Consider the following 16080-nt stretch of genomic DNA (forward strand, 5'->3'; position numbering starts at 1 on the left):
TATGCTATTGGCTGAACCACCTACCTTTATCTCTCGGTTCAGAATCCTGTAAGACTTTGTGAGTTAGCACAATACAATATTGTCGTTTTAGTACTGTATTTATTCCCTAAGAGTCCCAAGACTTGCCCTGATGCCAAATGGAGGAACAAATATAACCATGGACACGGATCTCGCGATTATCAAAAAAATACTGGGTACTGGGAGTTCAGGACACGTTAGCTAATCACAGCATAGGTTTCTATCCCCTGCTAAACTGCATTTTCACTTCGCGACCTTTAACCTCATGTCATATCCCGGAGGTCTCCTGTAACTTAATTTTTGGGAAGGGTTCTTTTTTTAGCTCCACCTTACACACCTTAGTTACTCAGGATTGCCAGGTACGAACCAATGATCTGTTTGTCGTCTTCTTCCGCTGTTAACTTTCAGGTTTTTGCTATTGTTCCCTGAAGACTGTGCTAGCCTGACTGCTAATTTTGTCCATTACATTTTTCATTTACAAGTGTGTGTGTGTGTGTTTGCGCGTGTGTTGTTGTGACAGCTGACAATGCAGTACTGGAATTACAGAGCAATTTGTGCTAGGAAAGACGCATACACACACACAATAAAGGAATGATGCCAGCCGGACCATTAAGAAGTGTCTGATCGTAGTGAGGCAGAGTTTTGGTCAGCAGGCTGATGGATTTTTCTCTCTACACTACATTAGTAAAGTTCTTTCTCATTTGTACTACAGGTAAGAACAATTTTTAAATTTCTTTCAACGCAGAGGTCGTATCACTCTCACCATGTTTAAAATTAAAATGATAGAAACAGTGCCTCCTCCCTGATTTCTGTGTTTTTTCCATATTTATCACTCATAAAGGTTTCAGATCATCAGACCAATTTTGATATCACACAGAGACAACCCAAGGAAATACAAAATGGAGCATTCAATTTATTAAGGCAATAAACAAAATCCAAATCTATCTGACCATTTGTGAAAAAGTAATTGCCTCCTAATCCTAATCGCGAGTTGGGCCACCTTTGGGGGCGATAACAGAAATGAAACAATAAACAATTGGTAATTAGTCTTTCACAACACTGTGGAGGAATTTTGCCCCACTCTTCTTTGCAAAATTGTTTCAAATCTGCCAAATTGGTGAGTTTTATAGCATGAACTGCCTTGTTAAAGTCACACCACAGCATCTCAATTGGATTTGACTTTGACTTGGCCACTACAGAGCCAGTGTCTGAAATAACGTCTGCCCAGACACCCAGGGCATGCATCTTTTTCGTCGGGCGTACAACTTACAAAAAATCTCCGCCCGGGTGGCCAACAACTTTTTCAAGAAAAAAACAAAAACAAAGATATTTTTTCCCCAAGATAAACGTTTGCTTTATTCCGATTACGAAATATTCGTTCGGTTTGGAAATTTCAGGATTTCGGTTCATTTGGCAATTTGCATACTCGGCAGCCGATCAGAAGCCTGCATCGAATAACTTCGTGCTTCCGTACTTTCCCGAGCGTTATAAGGTTGTGCATTTGCATATCATTTTCCTAAGTAGGCGCACAGAGAACACAAGAAAATTGGATAAGTGGTTAGGAATCAAGCTAAAACCTCAGCCCCAGAAGAAAGATTCAAAAGAAGCTAACAAAATTTATGACGCTACCAAAAGTAAAAGTAGATTGAAAGCATCATGGAACGATGAGTTCACGTGGCTTGCGGCAGACGACGCAACGCAAACATTGCATGAATGAAGATAAGTAAATACAGGTACATACTGATGGCAGATGGAAAACAGCGATTTCATACACATGCAATGAATATTATAAGTAGATTTATAATAAACCTAATTTTAAAGAGTTGTTCTGTTATATATTCTGATTATCAATCCCCAATACTTTGCAACAATGGTTTGTTTGTTTTTTGCGACGAGTTGTCTTATTGTGTTTCAAGTTTTGAAAAATGGGGCAGGCAACTTTATGGTTGGATAGGCAACTTTTCAGAGTTGTTTGCCCCGGGGAGTTTAAAAAGAGTTCAACAGCCAATCAGGTCCTGTGGCTGTTGGCGCTAACGGGGCAGTCGCAGGTACCCCGAATCAGCAGTCATGACAGTTTACCAGAAAAAAAATACATGTCCTACAAATATTGACTGAATGTTTTTTTTTGTTTTTGTGGTCAAACCAAGAGTGAATTGAAACTACTACTGCCATCTTGTGGTTGATTATCACACAAAAATCATCAGTTGAGCCATGAAATGCTGTAAAAAGGGTCTTACTTACAAAAATGTCCTTTCATGTCCCTGGCACCGAGGGCAGAGGACACACAAACGTCAATTCCTGTCCACGGCATTAAGTGAATTCATACATTGTGGGGGATTTTCTCCGTCAGCGTTAGCACTCAACTTGGAAGGGGAACTTTTCAAGGACTTGATGAAAGGCTACAATAAAAAAGTTCGCCCGGTGGAGAAAAGCGGCGATGTGACTCAAGTGACGGTCAAGATGACGCTCACCAACCTCATCTCCCTGGTGAGTATTTACAAAAATATCTTTCATAGAATGCCATTTACGATAGATCACATAAATAATCCTCTGATTGTCGTGAACATCTCTCCTCAGAACGAAAAGGAGGAGGCTCTGACGACAAGCGTTTGGATCGAAATGGTAATTGCTTTGTGAGACTTCACGAGTAACCGAAATCTAATCTCTAGTCAAGTCAAGTCGTGTTTATATTTGACACCCTTAATCACAAAGAGTCTCAAAGGGCTGCACAGATCAAAGACTATTGCAAACTACAGACTATTATGGCACCATTCCCTGATCTAAAACCTACATGAGGGCAAATAATACACTGATACACAGATATTGTCAACATAAAATATAGGTTATTCAGATGCTATAGAATAGAAGTGTGTTTTAAGCTTAGATTTAAACATTTCCACTGAGGTTGCAGATTGAATCTCAGGGGCATTCCACAGCACCGGCGCCCGAATGGAGAACGCTCCCGAACCTGCGGATCTCTTCTTGGCTCTTGGGATCACGAGTACACCAGGATTTTCAGAGCGAAGACTCCGGACCGGAACATAGGGGGAAATTAAATCTGAAAGATATGAGGGAGCAATTCCATGCATTTTGTATACTACCAACAGAACCTTAAAATCACATCTTAAGCTAAACCGGGAGCCAATGCAGGTTAGCTAAAATCGAGGCAATGTGATCAAACTGTATTGTCTTAGTTAAAAGCCTCACAGCAGCATTTTGTACCAGCTGAAAGCTCTTAATTTTGGACTTTGGGAGACCGGAGAGTAGTGCATTACACCAATCGAGACGGGAGGTAACAAACACGTGAATTAACGCATCCGACTGAGACAGCATAGGACGAATTTTAGCAATGTTGCAAAGATCGAAAACAGCTGTTCTAGTCATATTCTTAACGTGTGTTTGAAAGGACAGATCGGGGACAAATATGACACCTAAATTTTTGACTGAGTCACTCTGGGTGATATCATATTTGTCAATGTTATACTCTGCTGCACTCTGACATTTTGTAATAACAAGACACTGCGTTTTTATCGAAGATTTATAGTTTGTTATTTTAGTGATGGAGTGTTTGGCCAATCAGAGTTGTAACAGTTTGGGTTTTAACGGCGCTGGTCAAACAGAGGCAAGTGTGTTTTGGGTGGGCGTGACTGTCTGTGGGAAAAAGGCCAAATTCAGATGATCAGTTTTCAACAAGACTGATAAGAAGTGACCTGTTTTGAACCAAAAATACCCATTTAAAACAAGATATCAGCCATTTTCAGCAAGAATTTACCTATTTTTCATCAAAAGTACCTATTTTCTGAATTGATGTTGATGTGCCGCTCCGGATACGAGCTGATTTAAATAGTAAGTGACCGACAGTGGCCTGTTTTGAACCACACCTAAAGTGATTGTTTTAACCGGAAATTACCTATTTTCCACAGGAAGTGAGCAATTTTGAAACTAAAGTGCCTGTTTTCATATCATACGTTTACATGTGACCTATTTCAAACAGGAAGTGACTGTAATGATGTGGAAGTGATCAGTGTTAAACTGGAAATGGTTCTTTTAAAATCAAAAGTGACACGTTTTTAATGAGAAGTTACCAGAAGTGAGTGTTATTTTGTTTAATGATTTTTTTTTAACAGGAAAGCAACCTGAAGCAAATAGTTTTGAACTGGACGAGGTTTTTTTAAAACCAGAAGTGACCAGGTTTTCAAAACAAAGTGACATGTTTTTAACTGGAAGTGACCTGTGTTTAACAGGAAGCAACTTCAAGTGTCCCCCTTCTAAACAGCAAATGCCTGTTTTCAGTCCGGAAGATTACGTTTCCAACCGAAATGGCCTGTTTTTACAGGAAGATACTTAAAGTGTCCCCTTTTTGAACAAAAAGTTCCTATTTTCAGACCACAAGATGAAGTTTCAAATGGGAAACGATCCGTTTTTAACATGAAGTGACTTGAATCGTCCCTCTTTTGAACAGGAAGTGTGTTTTCGGACCATAAGTGCCTATTTAAAACCAGAAATAACATATTTAAAAACAGGACATTTTCAAACAGGAGTGACCAATTTTTGACAAGAAATGATAAATTCTTAACACAAAGAGAACTAAGGTGTCCCCTTTGAAACAGGAAATTCCTTTTTTCAGACCGGAACATCTCATTCTAAAGCAGAAGTGGGTTTTTTTTTCAGGAAGTGCCTTGAACCATCCCTCTTTTGAAGAGCAAATGCCATTTCAGACTAGAGGTGCCCGTTTTATGTCATGATTACCGATGTGAATCACCTGTGCCCGCTCCTTTGGCGCCAACTGCCTCGGACTCTGATTGGCTCCCTGTCCCTATTTGAACCCACTCCTGTCTGTCGTCTGTTGTCAGTCCGTCTGCGAACTTCAGTGAAAACTAGGCAAGCCTTTTCGACCCTGACTCCCACCTGTCCCGTTTTTGCTCCCGTCTGTCTCCGGCTACGACCCGTGTTGATCTTGACCACGTTTGCTCTCCCATCCCGATTTACGACCCATTTTCGATCCCGACCACGTCTGCTCTGCCGTCCTGGCTTACGACCCGTTTCTGACCCGACCACGTTTTTGCTCTACAGTCAACCTGTTTTTTCCGTCCTCGACACCGCCATCACCCGCCACGGAAGATCCGCTTCCGCGTTCAGAGCAACTGGCTTCCCGCGCCTAACGATAGTGTGCGCAGTCCATCCTCTTTCCTTTAATAAAAATTGTGAGAAACGTAACGCAACTGGGCCCTGTTTCCGTTCTGGTCCTGACAGTTTTAAACTAGAATTAACCTGTTTTTTGACAGGTTGCTGCAGGAAATGAACAATTTAATTTAATTTTATGTGCCACTTTATGTTCACACAATAATTTAACTCATTCAAAATATGATTTTCTGCCTAAATTGTGTCATATAAGTATTCTTAGTGGATCTCACCTCAAATTTTCTCCCAGTAGCAATGGTGCGACTACCGTCTCCGGTGGGACCAGCCCCCTCGGTCCACCTTATATAAAAACATCACCTCCAAGCTCCGAGTTCCGTCCCAGAAGATCTGGCTCCCTGACGTGGTTCTGGAGAACAAGTAGGAGTCGTTGAAGGAAAATCTGGCTCAAGTCTCCTAAAAATCGAGTTACAAGTTCCATGTGCGCAGTGTGGACGGACAATTCGAGGTGGCCATGTACTGCAACGCGCTGGTTTCTCCTGACGGATGCGTGTACTGGTTGCCGCCCGCCATCTACCGCAGCGCCTGTGCCATCACTGTCAACTATTTTCCTTTTGATTGGCAGAACTGCACTATGGTCTTCCGGTAAGAAGGGAATCGGATTTTGTATTGATGTTCCGGGGAGTAGGGAATCAAAATGCATATCGGTGTTTATGTGAGTAGGGAATTGGGATAGATTGATAGATAGATAGATAGGTACTTTATTCATCCCCGTAGGGAAATTCACACTACTAGCAGTATCCTTGTGTTAAAAAATAAAACATATAGAATACAAAAATACCTAATATAACGTATTAATAAAGAGCATTTAAATAGTGTTACGAAAAATACACACTGTTATAAAAATAGGGTAATATACAAATGTGGGGGTGGGGTTTGATGTGGGCTTTTACTCCCCCGGTGGAGTTAAAGAGCCTCATGGCATGAGGGAGAAATAATCTCCTCAGGCTGTCCGGGGAACAAGACTGTGACAGCAGTAATGTAATGCATATTGGTGAAGGAGCAAGGAATTAAAATATGTTTTGGTGTTAGGGTGTGTAGGGAATCGTCAGAATGACCCTTTTTTCTGCAGTGAATAGCATTTGTTACACTGCAAAAGTCCAGTTAAATAAATGTCGTAAAATACGCTAAATACAATAATAAAAACAATAATAATAACAAAAATAACCAATACAATATTAGAAAAATACAAATATTGATCCAGTAGCTAAGAATTTTGCTTATGATTTAAGATATTTTTCTTGCATTTATTATTGTAAAACAATAATAAATAAAATTTGTTAAAAAATAGCTTATTAATCCTAAGTGAAAAAAGAACAAAATTTTGCTTGGTTTACTTATAATACAATATTTTTTTTTAAATATTTTGTTTTCTTAAAAATAAAATAATAAATACAAAATACAGAAAATCAGCTACTTTTTCCATCAAATGTTTGTATTTCCAGGTAAAAAAATACAAATGAAAAAATATTGCTTTATCGGCAGATATTGTTGGTTAATTTATTTAAAAAAAAAAAATCCATAATATTTTTATTTGAAAAAATATAGTTTGAATGGGAGATAATTTTATTTAATTTAATATTTGAAACTTGTATTTCTAGAATAGGAATTCAAAAATCTGAAAACGTATCTGTCAAAGTTTCAAATTTCTCTCAAAGTCATTATTTGAGATGTTTTTTAAAAAGTTGTTAGCAAATGTAAAAATCAATCTTGTTTCACATACATATATTTCTGCTTAATTTAGTAATAAAAATATATTTAAACAATTAAAATTAAATCTCTGGTAAATAATTATTTTATTATTTGTGTATGTCTTAAAGAAGTGTTTATAGCAAAAAAAATGGTTAAAGGGCAAACATTTGCAACCGGATCTATCAAAAAAAACAAATCAAACAAACAAAAAAAAGAGATTCATAGATTGCTCAAATATAAATGGATTCAAATACTCCAGAAAAAAGAAGAATCCTAGATTTTCAAGACCAATAGTGTGAAACATGCGGCACACAGGCCGGATCAGGCCCGCAAGGCAACGGTAAAGAGAAGCGCAGGAGAAAAGTGAGCTGCAGTTTTAAATGGGTCCACTTGATGTGCTTAAGCAACTGGAGCTGTATTTATATTCCTCTTTTGCTCTCTCTTTCCTTTTCTCTCGCTCTCTTTCAATCATTCTTTCTCCTTCTCACTCTCCGCTTTCTCTCTGTTTCTCTTAGGTTTTTTCTCTCTCCCTCTTTCCCTCCCTCCCTCTCTCTTTCCTTCTTTCTCTGCCTCTCTCCTCTCTTGTTTCATCTCTCTCTCTCCCTCTCTCCCTCTCTCTTCCCCCGTGGCTCTCCTTCTCTCTTTCTTGTCTTCTTTCTTTCTCTCTTGCTCTTTCCTTCTTTATCGCTCATTCTTTCCTTCTTTCTCTCTTGCTCTTTCCTTCTATCTCTTTCATTTTTTTCTCTCCCTTTTCCCCATTCCTCATTTCTCTCTCCCATTCTTTATCTCCCCTTTGCACTTTCCTTCTTTCTCTCACTTTCCTTATTTCTATCTCTTTTCTTCTCTATCTCTTTCCATCTTTCTCTCTCCTTTCCTTCTTTCTTTCTCTTTCCTTCTTCCTCCCGTTCTCTTTCATTCCTTCTTTCTCTCTTCGCTTCTTGTCTCTCTCGCTTTTTCCTTCTTTCTCTCTCCTTACCTCTCTTCTTCCTTTTCTCTCTTTCTCATTTTGTCTTTCTCTTATCTCTCTATATTTTCTTCTTTCTTTTATTTTATCTCACTCTTTACTTCTGTCTCTCTTTAATCCAGTAGTCTGGCCCCCGTGAGAGTATATTTTTTCTATGATGTGGCCCCCGAGCTAAAATGAGTTTGACATCCCCGTTCTAGACGCTCCTCGTTCCCACGTCAGCTTGTCCCTTGGGCTGAAATAAACCGGGCAATGTCCAAAGGAGACAAAAGTCCCCTTCAAGCCTCTTTTCACGTGGCTGTCTGGCTTGAGGAAATAAATGTTTCTTTTCCATTGTGTCGTCAGACCATCTCTCTTGTCTTTGTGCGCAGCTCTCAGACATACAGCGCCAACGAGATTGAGCTGCTTCTCAAAGAGGAGGACAACCGGACCCTACAATGGGTCGACATCGACCCCGAGGCCTTCACTGGTACCGTTTCACACCGTCTTTGAATCTAGTTTGTTGTCTGTCATGTGGCGAGCAAAGAACAGCTTGGTGGGTTCTCAACGTAACCCCCCGGGTTACGGCGTCACCGCCTTCCGGTGATTTCGCGATACGGTGTGGAATAAAATGCATTTGTAGCCCACAATTACAGCATTTCCTCGATGTACGACGTCAACAACAAAAATTTGCATGACCAAAAACGTACAAAAATTCAAACTTCGCGGCAGTACATCTCCAAAATGCCTGTCTGCTATTGGTCTAGGTCAGGGGTGTCAAACTCATTTTAACCCGGGGGCCACACAATAGAACAAACATTCTGTCGGGGGCCGGACTAGTACATTAAAGAGAAAGAAAAAGAGATAAAGAAATAAGAGAAAGAGGGAGGAAAAAGGAGAGAGGGCGGGACAAAGAAAGAAAAAGAGAGACAGGGAAAAAGCGTGAGAAACAAAAGATGACAAGTTGTGAGAGAGGGGGAAAAGAAAGGGAGAGGAAGAAAGAAATACAAAGATAAACAGAAAGACAGAAGGAGAGAAAAGAGAAAAGAAAGCGCAAAGGGTATGTAGAGAGAAAGAGAAAAGAGAGAAAAGGAAAAAAGGAAGTTAGGGATTAAAAGACACAGAGAGAGAAAGAGACAAAGGGCAAAAAGGAAGAGAAAAAGATAGACACATTGCGTGAAAGAGACGGAGACAGAGTGGGAGAAAAGGAGTGGAGAAGAAAGAAAGAGAGAAAAAGAGAGAGAGAGAGAGAAATAAATACAAGTACAGTGTCTTTGTGAGAGGCACCTGGCTTGGGCAACATCAAGTTGACATATTTCAAACTGCAGCTTGTTTTTCTCTTGCGCTTCTCTGAGTGTTGTCTTGTGGGCTGGAATCAATCCTTTAGCGGGCCTGATCAGGCCCGCGGGCCGCCTGTTTGACACAGGTGGTATAGGTCATACAAAATGCTGGTCTGCTATTGGTTTGCGTCAGAGCATCAGGAAGCTGCGGATATGTTATTTGCCAAACCACCTGCCTCAATGCCTTTGTCTTCATAAAGTTCAGGATCTCATGTACAAACTTGAATCTGTTTAGCTTTTGGTCCCAAGACTTACAATTATGGTGAAGGGAGAAGCAAGAACGTGATAACCATTAAAAGGAAGCTTGAAATCATCAGGAACTATACGAAGAAAGCACACCCATCATTACCCTCAGTGAGGAATATTCAATTGACTTTACTGTCATTGATAACAACGTAGTAGACATTGTATGCAAGAAGTTTAGACATATCTGCTAGGAACTCGCAACATAGTAATCAGAAGAAGGGTGTTTAAGGACTGTGCCGACAGCAGAAGTCGTCGTCTCGTTCTTTTTTTTTCTTGACCCTTTGATACCTGTCTTTGATCGGTCCTGGACTTCCTTAAGTTTGTCAGATTCAAGTTTTTTCTGGATTGTGTTTTTTTATTTATTGTTTGTCTCCATCCTCCAATGTGTGGGGCGCTTCTTGTTAGTTACTTTTGTCCCTAATTATCTCTGGTCACTCATTTTCGGCCCCCCTCCCCCAAACCCCGACATTTTCAAGATGCTGTGATGCAGACCAGAATATTATATGATGTCAACCAATAGCAGAAGGGCATCCTAGAAACATAACTCTCACAAACACAGCAAAGTTTGATTTTTTTGGACACACAAAAAACATTTGTTGTTGATGTTGTACAGTGGTACTGATGCTGTAAAAGGGGGCCTTAAAAAAGTGAAAATTTCACAGGGCGGGGGATCGCTGTATCCTGGGGGTCTACTGTACATTGACATTCCGCAGCTCTTTTCTAGAAAATGGGGAATGGGCGATCAAACACCGTCCGGCCAAGAAAATAATCAACAACCAATTCGGAAAAGACGACCTTGAGTACCAGGAGTTGATCTTCTTCCTCATCATCCAGAGGAAGCCCCTCTTCTACATAATCAACATCATTGCGCCATGCGTCCTCTTTTCTTCTATTTGCCTTCTTGTTTATTATCTCCCAGCTAAAGGTCATTCTCCTTCTCCTCAAATTGTAAAGGTTTCATATTTGACGCATTTAGGACAGATTTCTTTTGCAGCTGGTGGTCAGAAGTGCACCATGTCCATCGCCACTCTTCTAGGCCAGACCGTGTTCCTCTTCCTTATCGCAAAGAAAGTTCCGGAGACGTCCAAGGCGGTTCCTCTTATCGTAAAGTAATCCGGAGTTGACCTGCGCTTGAAAACGACCTTCTCCTGACGTTCTTGTTGCAGGTATCTGATGTTCGCCATGTCCGTGACCACCATAGTGGTGATGAACTGCGTCATCGTCCTTAATGTCTCCCTGAGGACGCCTAGCACTCACATCATGTCCAACCAAGTAAGAAAGGTGCGGAGGCGAGTTGTGGAGAGTCTAATTTTATGCTTTGCTGGGTGGATGTTGGAACAGAGGCAGGTCTGGGGACTGGTTAGGTTCAGGTGGACGATTTCCAGCCACTCCTGCCGAGGAGAAATGATGTGCCAGATCCTGACATTAAAAGCTTTCTGATACTTAAGAACGTCAAGGGTTTAATGCCAAATAACAAAACAACAGTCCCAAGAGTCTTTCACTTCCAGATAAGGGGACAAGGGTGGCCCAAAGGCTTTTGCCGTCGAAACCTGGGGACAGAAGCAGCCAAAACCTAAAACAGAAGCAGCCAAAACTTGGAACAGGGGCAGCCAAAAGTCCTTCACAGCTGAAATTGTGGACAGAAGTTGACAAAACTGGGTACAAAAGCCAAGGGTGCTTAGGCGTCCAAACCGGGGCCAAAATGGAACAAAAACCGGGGACTGACGCAGCCCAGGGTCCTTTGCCACAGAAACCGGGGATAGAAGTAACTAAAACAGAGGCAGCCAAGGGTCGTTCACTGCTGGATCTGGGGAGTGAAGCAACCGGGGGTCTTTCGACATAAAAACTAGGGACAGAAGCAGTAAAAGGGTCCTTTGGCACCAAAACCATTTACAGAAGCAACTGAGGGTCCTTTGCTGTGGAAATCTGGGACAGAAACGCACGAATGTCCTTCACCCTGAAACTGGAGACAAAAGTGGCTGAGGGTCCTTTGCCACTAAAACTGGGGACAGAAGTGGCCAATGGTCCTTCGCAGCCAAGAATCCTTTGGCAACAAAACTGAGGACAGAAGCTGCTGAGTCCTTTGCCCTGAAACCGAGGACAAAAGTAGCCTATGGTCCTTTTGCAACTGGGGAAAAAAACACCTGAGAGTTCTTTTTTGCAAAAAACGGGGACGGAGACAGCCAAGGATCATTCGCTGCTGAAACCGGGAACAGAAGATGCACCAATCTGGAACAGTGGTGTTGAAGCTCTCTGTTGGGTGATTTTGGGTCATTCCGTCACGATTCATGAGTGGACTGCAGGGTGGAAGAAAGCCTCTTGAGACTTAAAAACTGGCTTAAATTGCTAGACTTAAAAACCAGTCCAAACAATTTCTATCAGATTTTTAGACCAGATAAAAGCAGGTTTAAACTGTGGTGCAGATGGGACCAATTCCAACCAATGTGTGTCCCTCCACTTCCTAGATCTTCCTCAACACTCTTCCTCGACTTCTGAGGATGCAAATGCAGCGCTGGAGCCCCCATCATGCGTCCTCTGGACCGGATGAAAGCCTGGCAACCATGGAGGGAAGGAATCAAGTACACGGGGTCCCGTGTCGGCGCCGGAGCTCGATGACGCTAATAAACAAGGCGGAGGAATACATACTGAAGACTGCTAGGACAGAACTTATGTTCTCCCGGCTCAAAGAGAGAAACGGACTGCTGAAGTCTGTCTTTGAGGCCTTAAGTAAGCATTCTGGTGATTATTTACAATGTACATGCTTTTTTGAAGTCAAGGTTTAGTGAGGTAGTTAATCCTAAGGGTGTGCAATAAGATAATATTACATCGTGAAGGACTTGATCTGAAAAAAATACATACAATTCTATGTTTAGATTATGTAGATCCTCTTCTGACCTGTATTTAGCTCAAAGTTTTGGCTAACGCAGCCTCGTTAATGACTAGCATTGCTTTGCTGGCTAGCTTGGCTTTAGCCACTTGCATCACTTAAGCAGCAAATGCCAAAAATGCCAAATAGTTTAGTGGAACATGACAGTTTTTTTTAGACAATTGCTACTAATCTTAATGCCAACATTGTGGACATAGATACTTTTGCTTATGTGATTGGATATATATATATATATACCTCTACCTAGGAGGTAGAGCGTTCGAATCCCGGTTCGTCCGTGTTACATGTCGAAGTGACCTTGGGTAAGACACTGAACCCCTAATACCCCCAATAAGCAGGTTAGGGTCTTACATGGCTGCAATACAAGGCCGCTATTGGGAAATGTGGAGCACATTGTAAAGTGCTTTGGGAAGTCATTGACTTGAAGAGCGCTATATAAATGCAGATCATTTCAGGAATTTATCTGCACCGCTTAACCTCAGAAGGGTTGCTGGAGCCCATCCCAGCCATCTTCGGGCAGTGGGCAGGGGACACCCTGAACTGGTTGCCAGCCAATCGCAGGGCACACAGGGACAGACAACTCGCTCGTTCATTCACACCTAGGGACAATTTGGACCGGCCATTCAACCTGACGTGCATGTTTTTGGAATGTGGGAGGAAACCTGAGTGCCCGGAGGAAACCCACGCAGGCACGGGGAGAACATGCAAACTCCACACAGGAAGGTGGGCAGCTGGATTTGAACCCACGACCTCAGAACTGTGCCACACATGCGCTAACCGCCGCACTGCTCTCTATATATATATATATATACAAATTGAGAACAGTAATTAAAAAAAATATATATACATCCACCCATCAACTATCCGAACCGCTTATCCTCAGTAGGGTCGCGGGGGTGCTGGAGCCCATCCCAGCCATCTCCGGGCAGTGGGCAGGGGACGCCCTGAACTGGTTGCCAGCCACTCACAGGGCACACAGGGACAGACAATTCACTCGCTCATTCCCACCTAAGGACAATTTGGACCGGCCAATTCACCTGACAAGCATGTTTTTGGAAACCAAAGTGCCCAGAGAAAACCCACGCAGGAGAACATGCAAACTCCATATGGGGAGGCTGCGGTAGCTGGACTTGTACCGTGGAGCAGCACGCTAACCACCCAGCCGCCTATTTTAAATAAAATAAATAATAATAATAATTAATAATTTCCTTTGTATTGTCATTCTTTGTAACAATGTACACAGAACGAAATGTCGATACACCTGACCCGTTGTAGCGAGCCGATGCAGCCGCAGCCAACAGAGGGCGCCGCCATTTTACCAATTAGGTATGAAGATAAAAAACAACATATACTGTATGTAAGAATAAATAATAAATATCTAAATCAACATATTGTTTAAAATGAAAAATACATTTAATTATTTGATTTTATTCATTTTCTAAAAAATGTTTTTATCTTGTTTCCCTTAATAATGTTTGATTTTATGAAACGAACATTATAAAACATAATCAAATAAAATCTTGATTTTTAAATGTGATTTTGTTTCTATCTATTTTATTTCAAAATATTTCTTGTTAAAAGTAAAAAATAAAACGATAAAAACAAAACTGTGAACAAATAAAACATGAAAACTTCCGGCATTGTCATGCCCTTAAAAGATCACCTCCTTATTTCATTTGCCTTTTTCATATTCCTTGATAATCACAAGCTTTGATTCCATGGTAATTATATTTTTGCTTCTCCCTTTAGCATCACTGCAAGTCTTTGGACCCAGATAATAAACACAGTTCAAAAAAATACAGTCAGGTGAATGAACAGACAGGCATTGTGGAGGGTTTCATAATGCCTAAAACGCAAACAAATACCAAAATTTTTTTAAGAATTGACAGGCATCTCAAACAAGTTACACGTCAAACCCACAAACACAAAACAAAGTTAGAATGTATTCGTTTTCGGACACGACAAATAATTTGTTGTCGATGTCATATAGTGGGGAAAATGCCGTAGAGCGGGGCCCAAAAAAATCATTTTAGTCCACACCGTAAAGTGGGGTCGCCATATCCTGGTGTCCTACTGTACGTAATCGGCGCAGGATCAGAATTTGATAGTAAATCAAGGACTCCCGCTTTTGAGTTTCTGGGTTTTTGGTTTTCCTTAACCCCAGACAAAGGCCCGGACGAGGGAAGAGCCGAGCGACTGAGTCTGACTTTGGCGAAAGCAGCCCCGGAACTCAAACAGTGCGTGGCATCTTGTAAGCACATCGCCGAGACGACGAGACAACAGAACAACTTTCAAACCGTGAGTTTTTTTGTACTCACTGACTCTGTTGTAGTTGCAAGAAGACATAACATCTTTTTTCCAAACAGGAGAACGAAGAGTGGATAAGGGTGGCAAGAGTCATCGACCGGGTCTGCTTCATCGTCATGGCTCTTCTGTTTTCCCTCGGGACCGTCGGGATATTCCTGTTGGGCCACTTCAACCAGCCGCCGCCTTTCCCCTTCCTGGGAGATCCCGAAAAGTATCTCCCGATGGTGGAAAATATCAGCGGGATCACGGACCGGGATCGAACCTGATGGGTGGAAGTGGAAGACCTATCTTCATCTCGCAGCTCATTTTGGGCCAATTTTGACCCGATGATTGTTTGAGGCCCCCGCCTTAATATGAAAGTTTAAAGGGACAGTGTGTGTTATTAACCCTTCCTAGTGCAGGGGTGTCAAACGTATGGCCCGCGGGGCAGATCAGGCCCGCCAAGAGTGTTATTAGGCTCGCAAGGCAATGCTGCAGTTTTAAAAGGTGGGATCCACAAAGCAACTGCAACTGGATTTATTTCTCTCTTCTTTTTTTGACTATTTCTCTCTCTTTTTCCTCTTTCTTTCTCTTTTTCTTTCTCTCTTCTCTTTTTTCTCTCCGTCTATCTCTTTTTCTTCTTTTTTATTGCTTTCTTTTTTTCTCTTCCCACTATGCCTCGCTTTTTCTTGCTCTCTTTATTCCCTCTCTCTGATTTTTCTTATCTCTCATGATGTCTCTCAATCTCTTTTATTCCTCCTTCTTTCTCTCTCTTGTCTTTCTCCAACTCTATTTTATTTATTTCCTATTCTCTCTCTTATATCTTATGTCTATTTTTGTTTCACGCTTTTTATCTTCCTTTCTCTTTCTTTTTTCTCAATTTCTCTCTCTTTATCTTCTTTTCTCTCATTCTGTCTCTCTTTTTGTACTTTTTCTCTCTCAATTTCTCGTTTTCTCTCACTATCTCTTTTTTTCACTCTCCATATTTCCATCAGTATTTGTTGCTTTTTTGAATTTCTCTTTTGTTCTTGTTCTCTCGCTTTCTCTCGCTCATTGTCTCTTTATTTTTCTCGTTCCTTCTTCACGTCTTCTCAATCTTTTTCTCTCTCTCTCCGTCTTTTTCTCCCTTTCTCTCTCTCTCTACCCTTTTCTCCCTATCTCTCTTTCTCTTCAATCTACTTTTCTTCCCCTACGACATTTTTTTATACCGTGTGGCCCCCGAACTGAGATGCATTTGCACCCCTGTCCTAGTGGTAGAAAATGTATACATTTAAAGAAACAATATTGATTAAAAAAAAAAAAAAAGCAAAAATACCCGCATTATGAGATAAACGCATTTTTTTCAAAATACTCTTAGGTTAAGTGAGCTGCATTTATTTGAAATAAGAGCTAATTGTCAGCCACCTTGCTGCTAGAGGTACCGAAAAGAGATCAGGAAATTTGAGGAAAAACTGTTTTTCTTTTGCCGT

General features: G+C 41.2%; 1 protein-coding gene across 1 annotated transcript; it reads left to right on the top strand.

Annotated features, from left to right (window-relative positions):
- Positions 1-157: 157 nt before the first annotated feature.
- chrng (cholinergic receptor, nicotinic, gamma) lies at positions 158-15089 on the top strand. The gene is made up of 12 exons (XM_088319991.1): positions 158-194; positions 2369-2505; positions 2596-2640; positions 5453-5577; positions 5647-5802; positions 8245-8342; positions 10163-10363; positions 10433-10547; positions 10605-10719; positions 11904-12165; positions 14490-14623; positions 14692-15089. Exons 1-12 carry the CDS (start codon positions 158-160, stop codon positions 14896-14898), a joined length of 1632 nt encoding a protein of 543 aa, XP_088176117.1. The 3' UTR covers positions 14899-15089.
- Positions 15090-16080: the final 991 nt, after the last annotated feature.

This window comes from Urocampus carinirostris, chromosome 1 (genome assembly GCF_059441175.1).
Source record: "Urocampus carinirostris isolate Australia breed hairy pipefish chromosome 1, RoL_Ucar_1.0, whole genome shotgun sequence".
NCBI classification, from domain to species: Eukaryota; Metazoa; Chordata; class Actinopteri; order Syngnathiformes; family Syngnathidae; genus Urocampus; species Urocampus carinirostris.

Excerpts from the sequence above, each read along its gene's own strand:
- chrng (XM_088319991.1), top strand. The coding sequence starts at position 158 with ATGGACACGGATCTCGCGATTATCAAAAAAATACTGG. Across the intron at positions 5,803-8,244 it reads AACTGCACTATGGTCTTCCG|CTCTCAGACATACAGCGCCA; the intron begins GTAAGAAGGGAA and ends CTTTGTGCGCAG. Across the intron at positions 14,624-14,691 it reads AACAGAACAACTTTCAAACC|GAGAACGAAGAGTGGATAAG; the intron begins GTGAGTTTTTTT and ends TTTTCCAAACAG.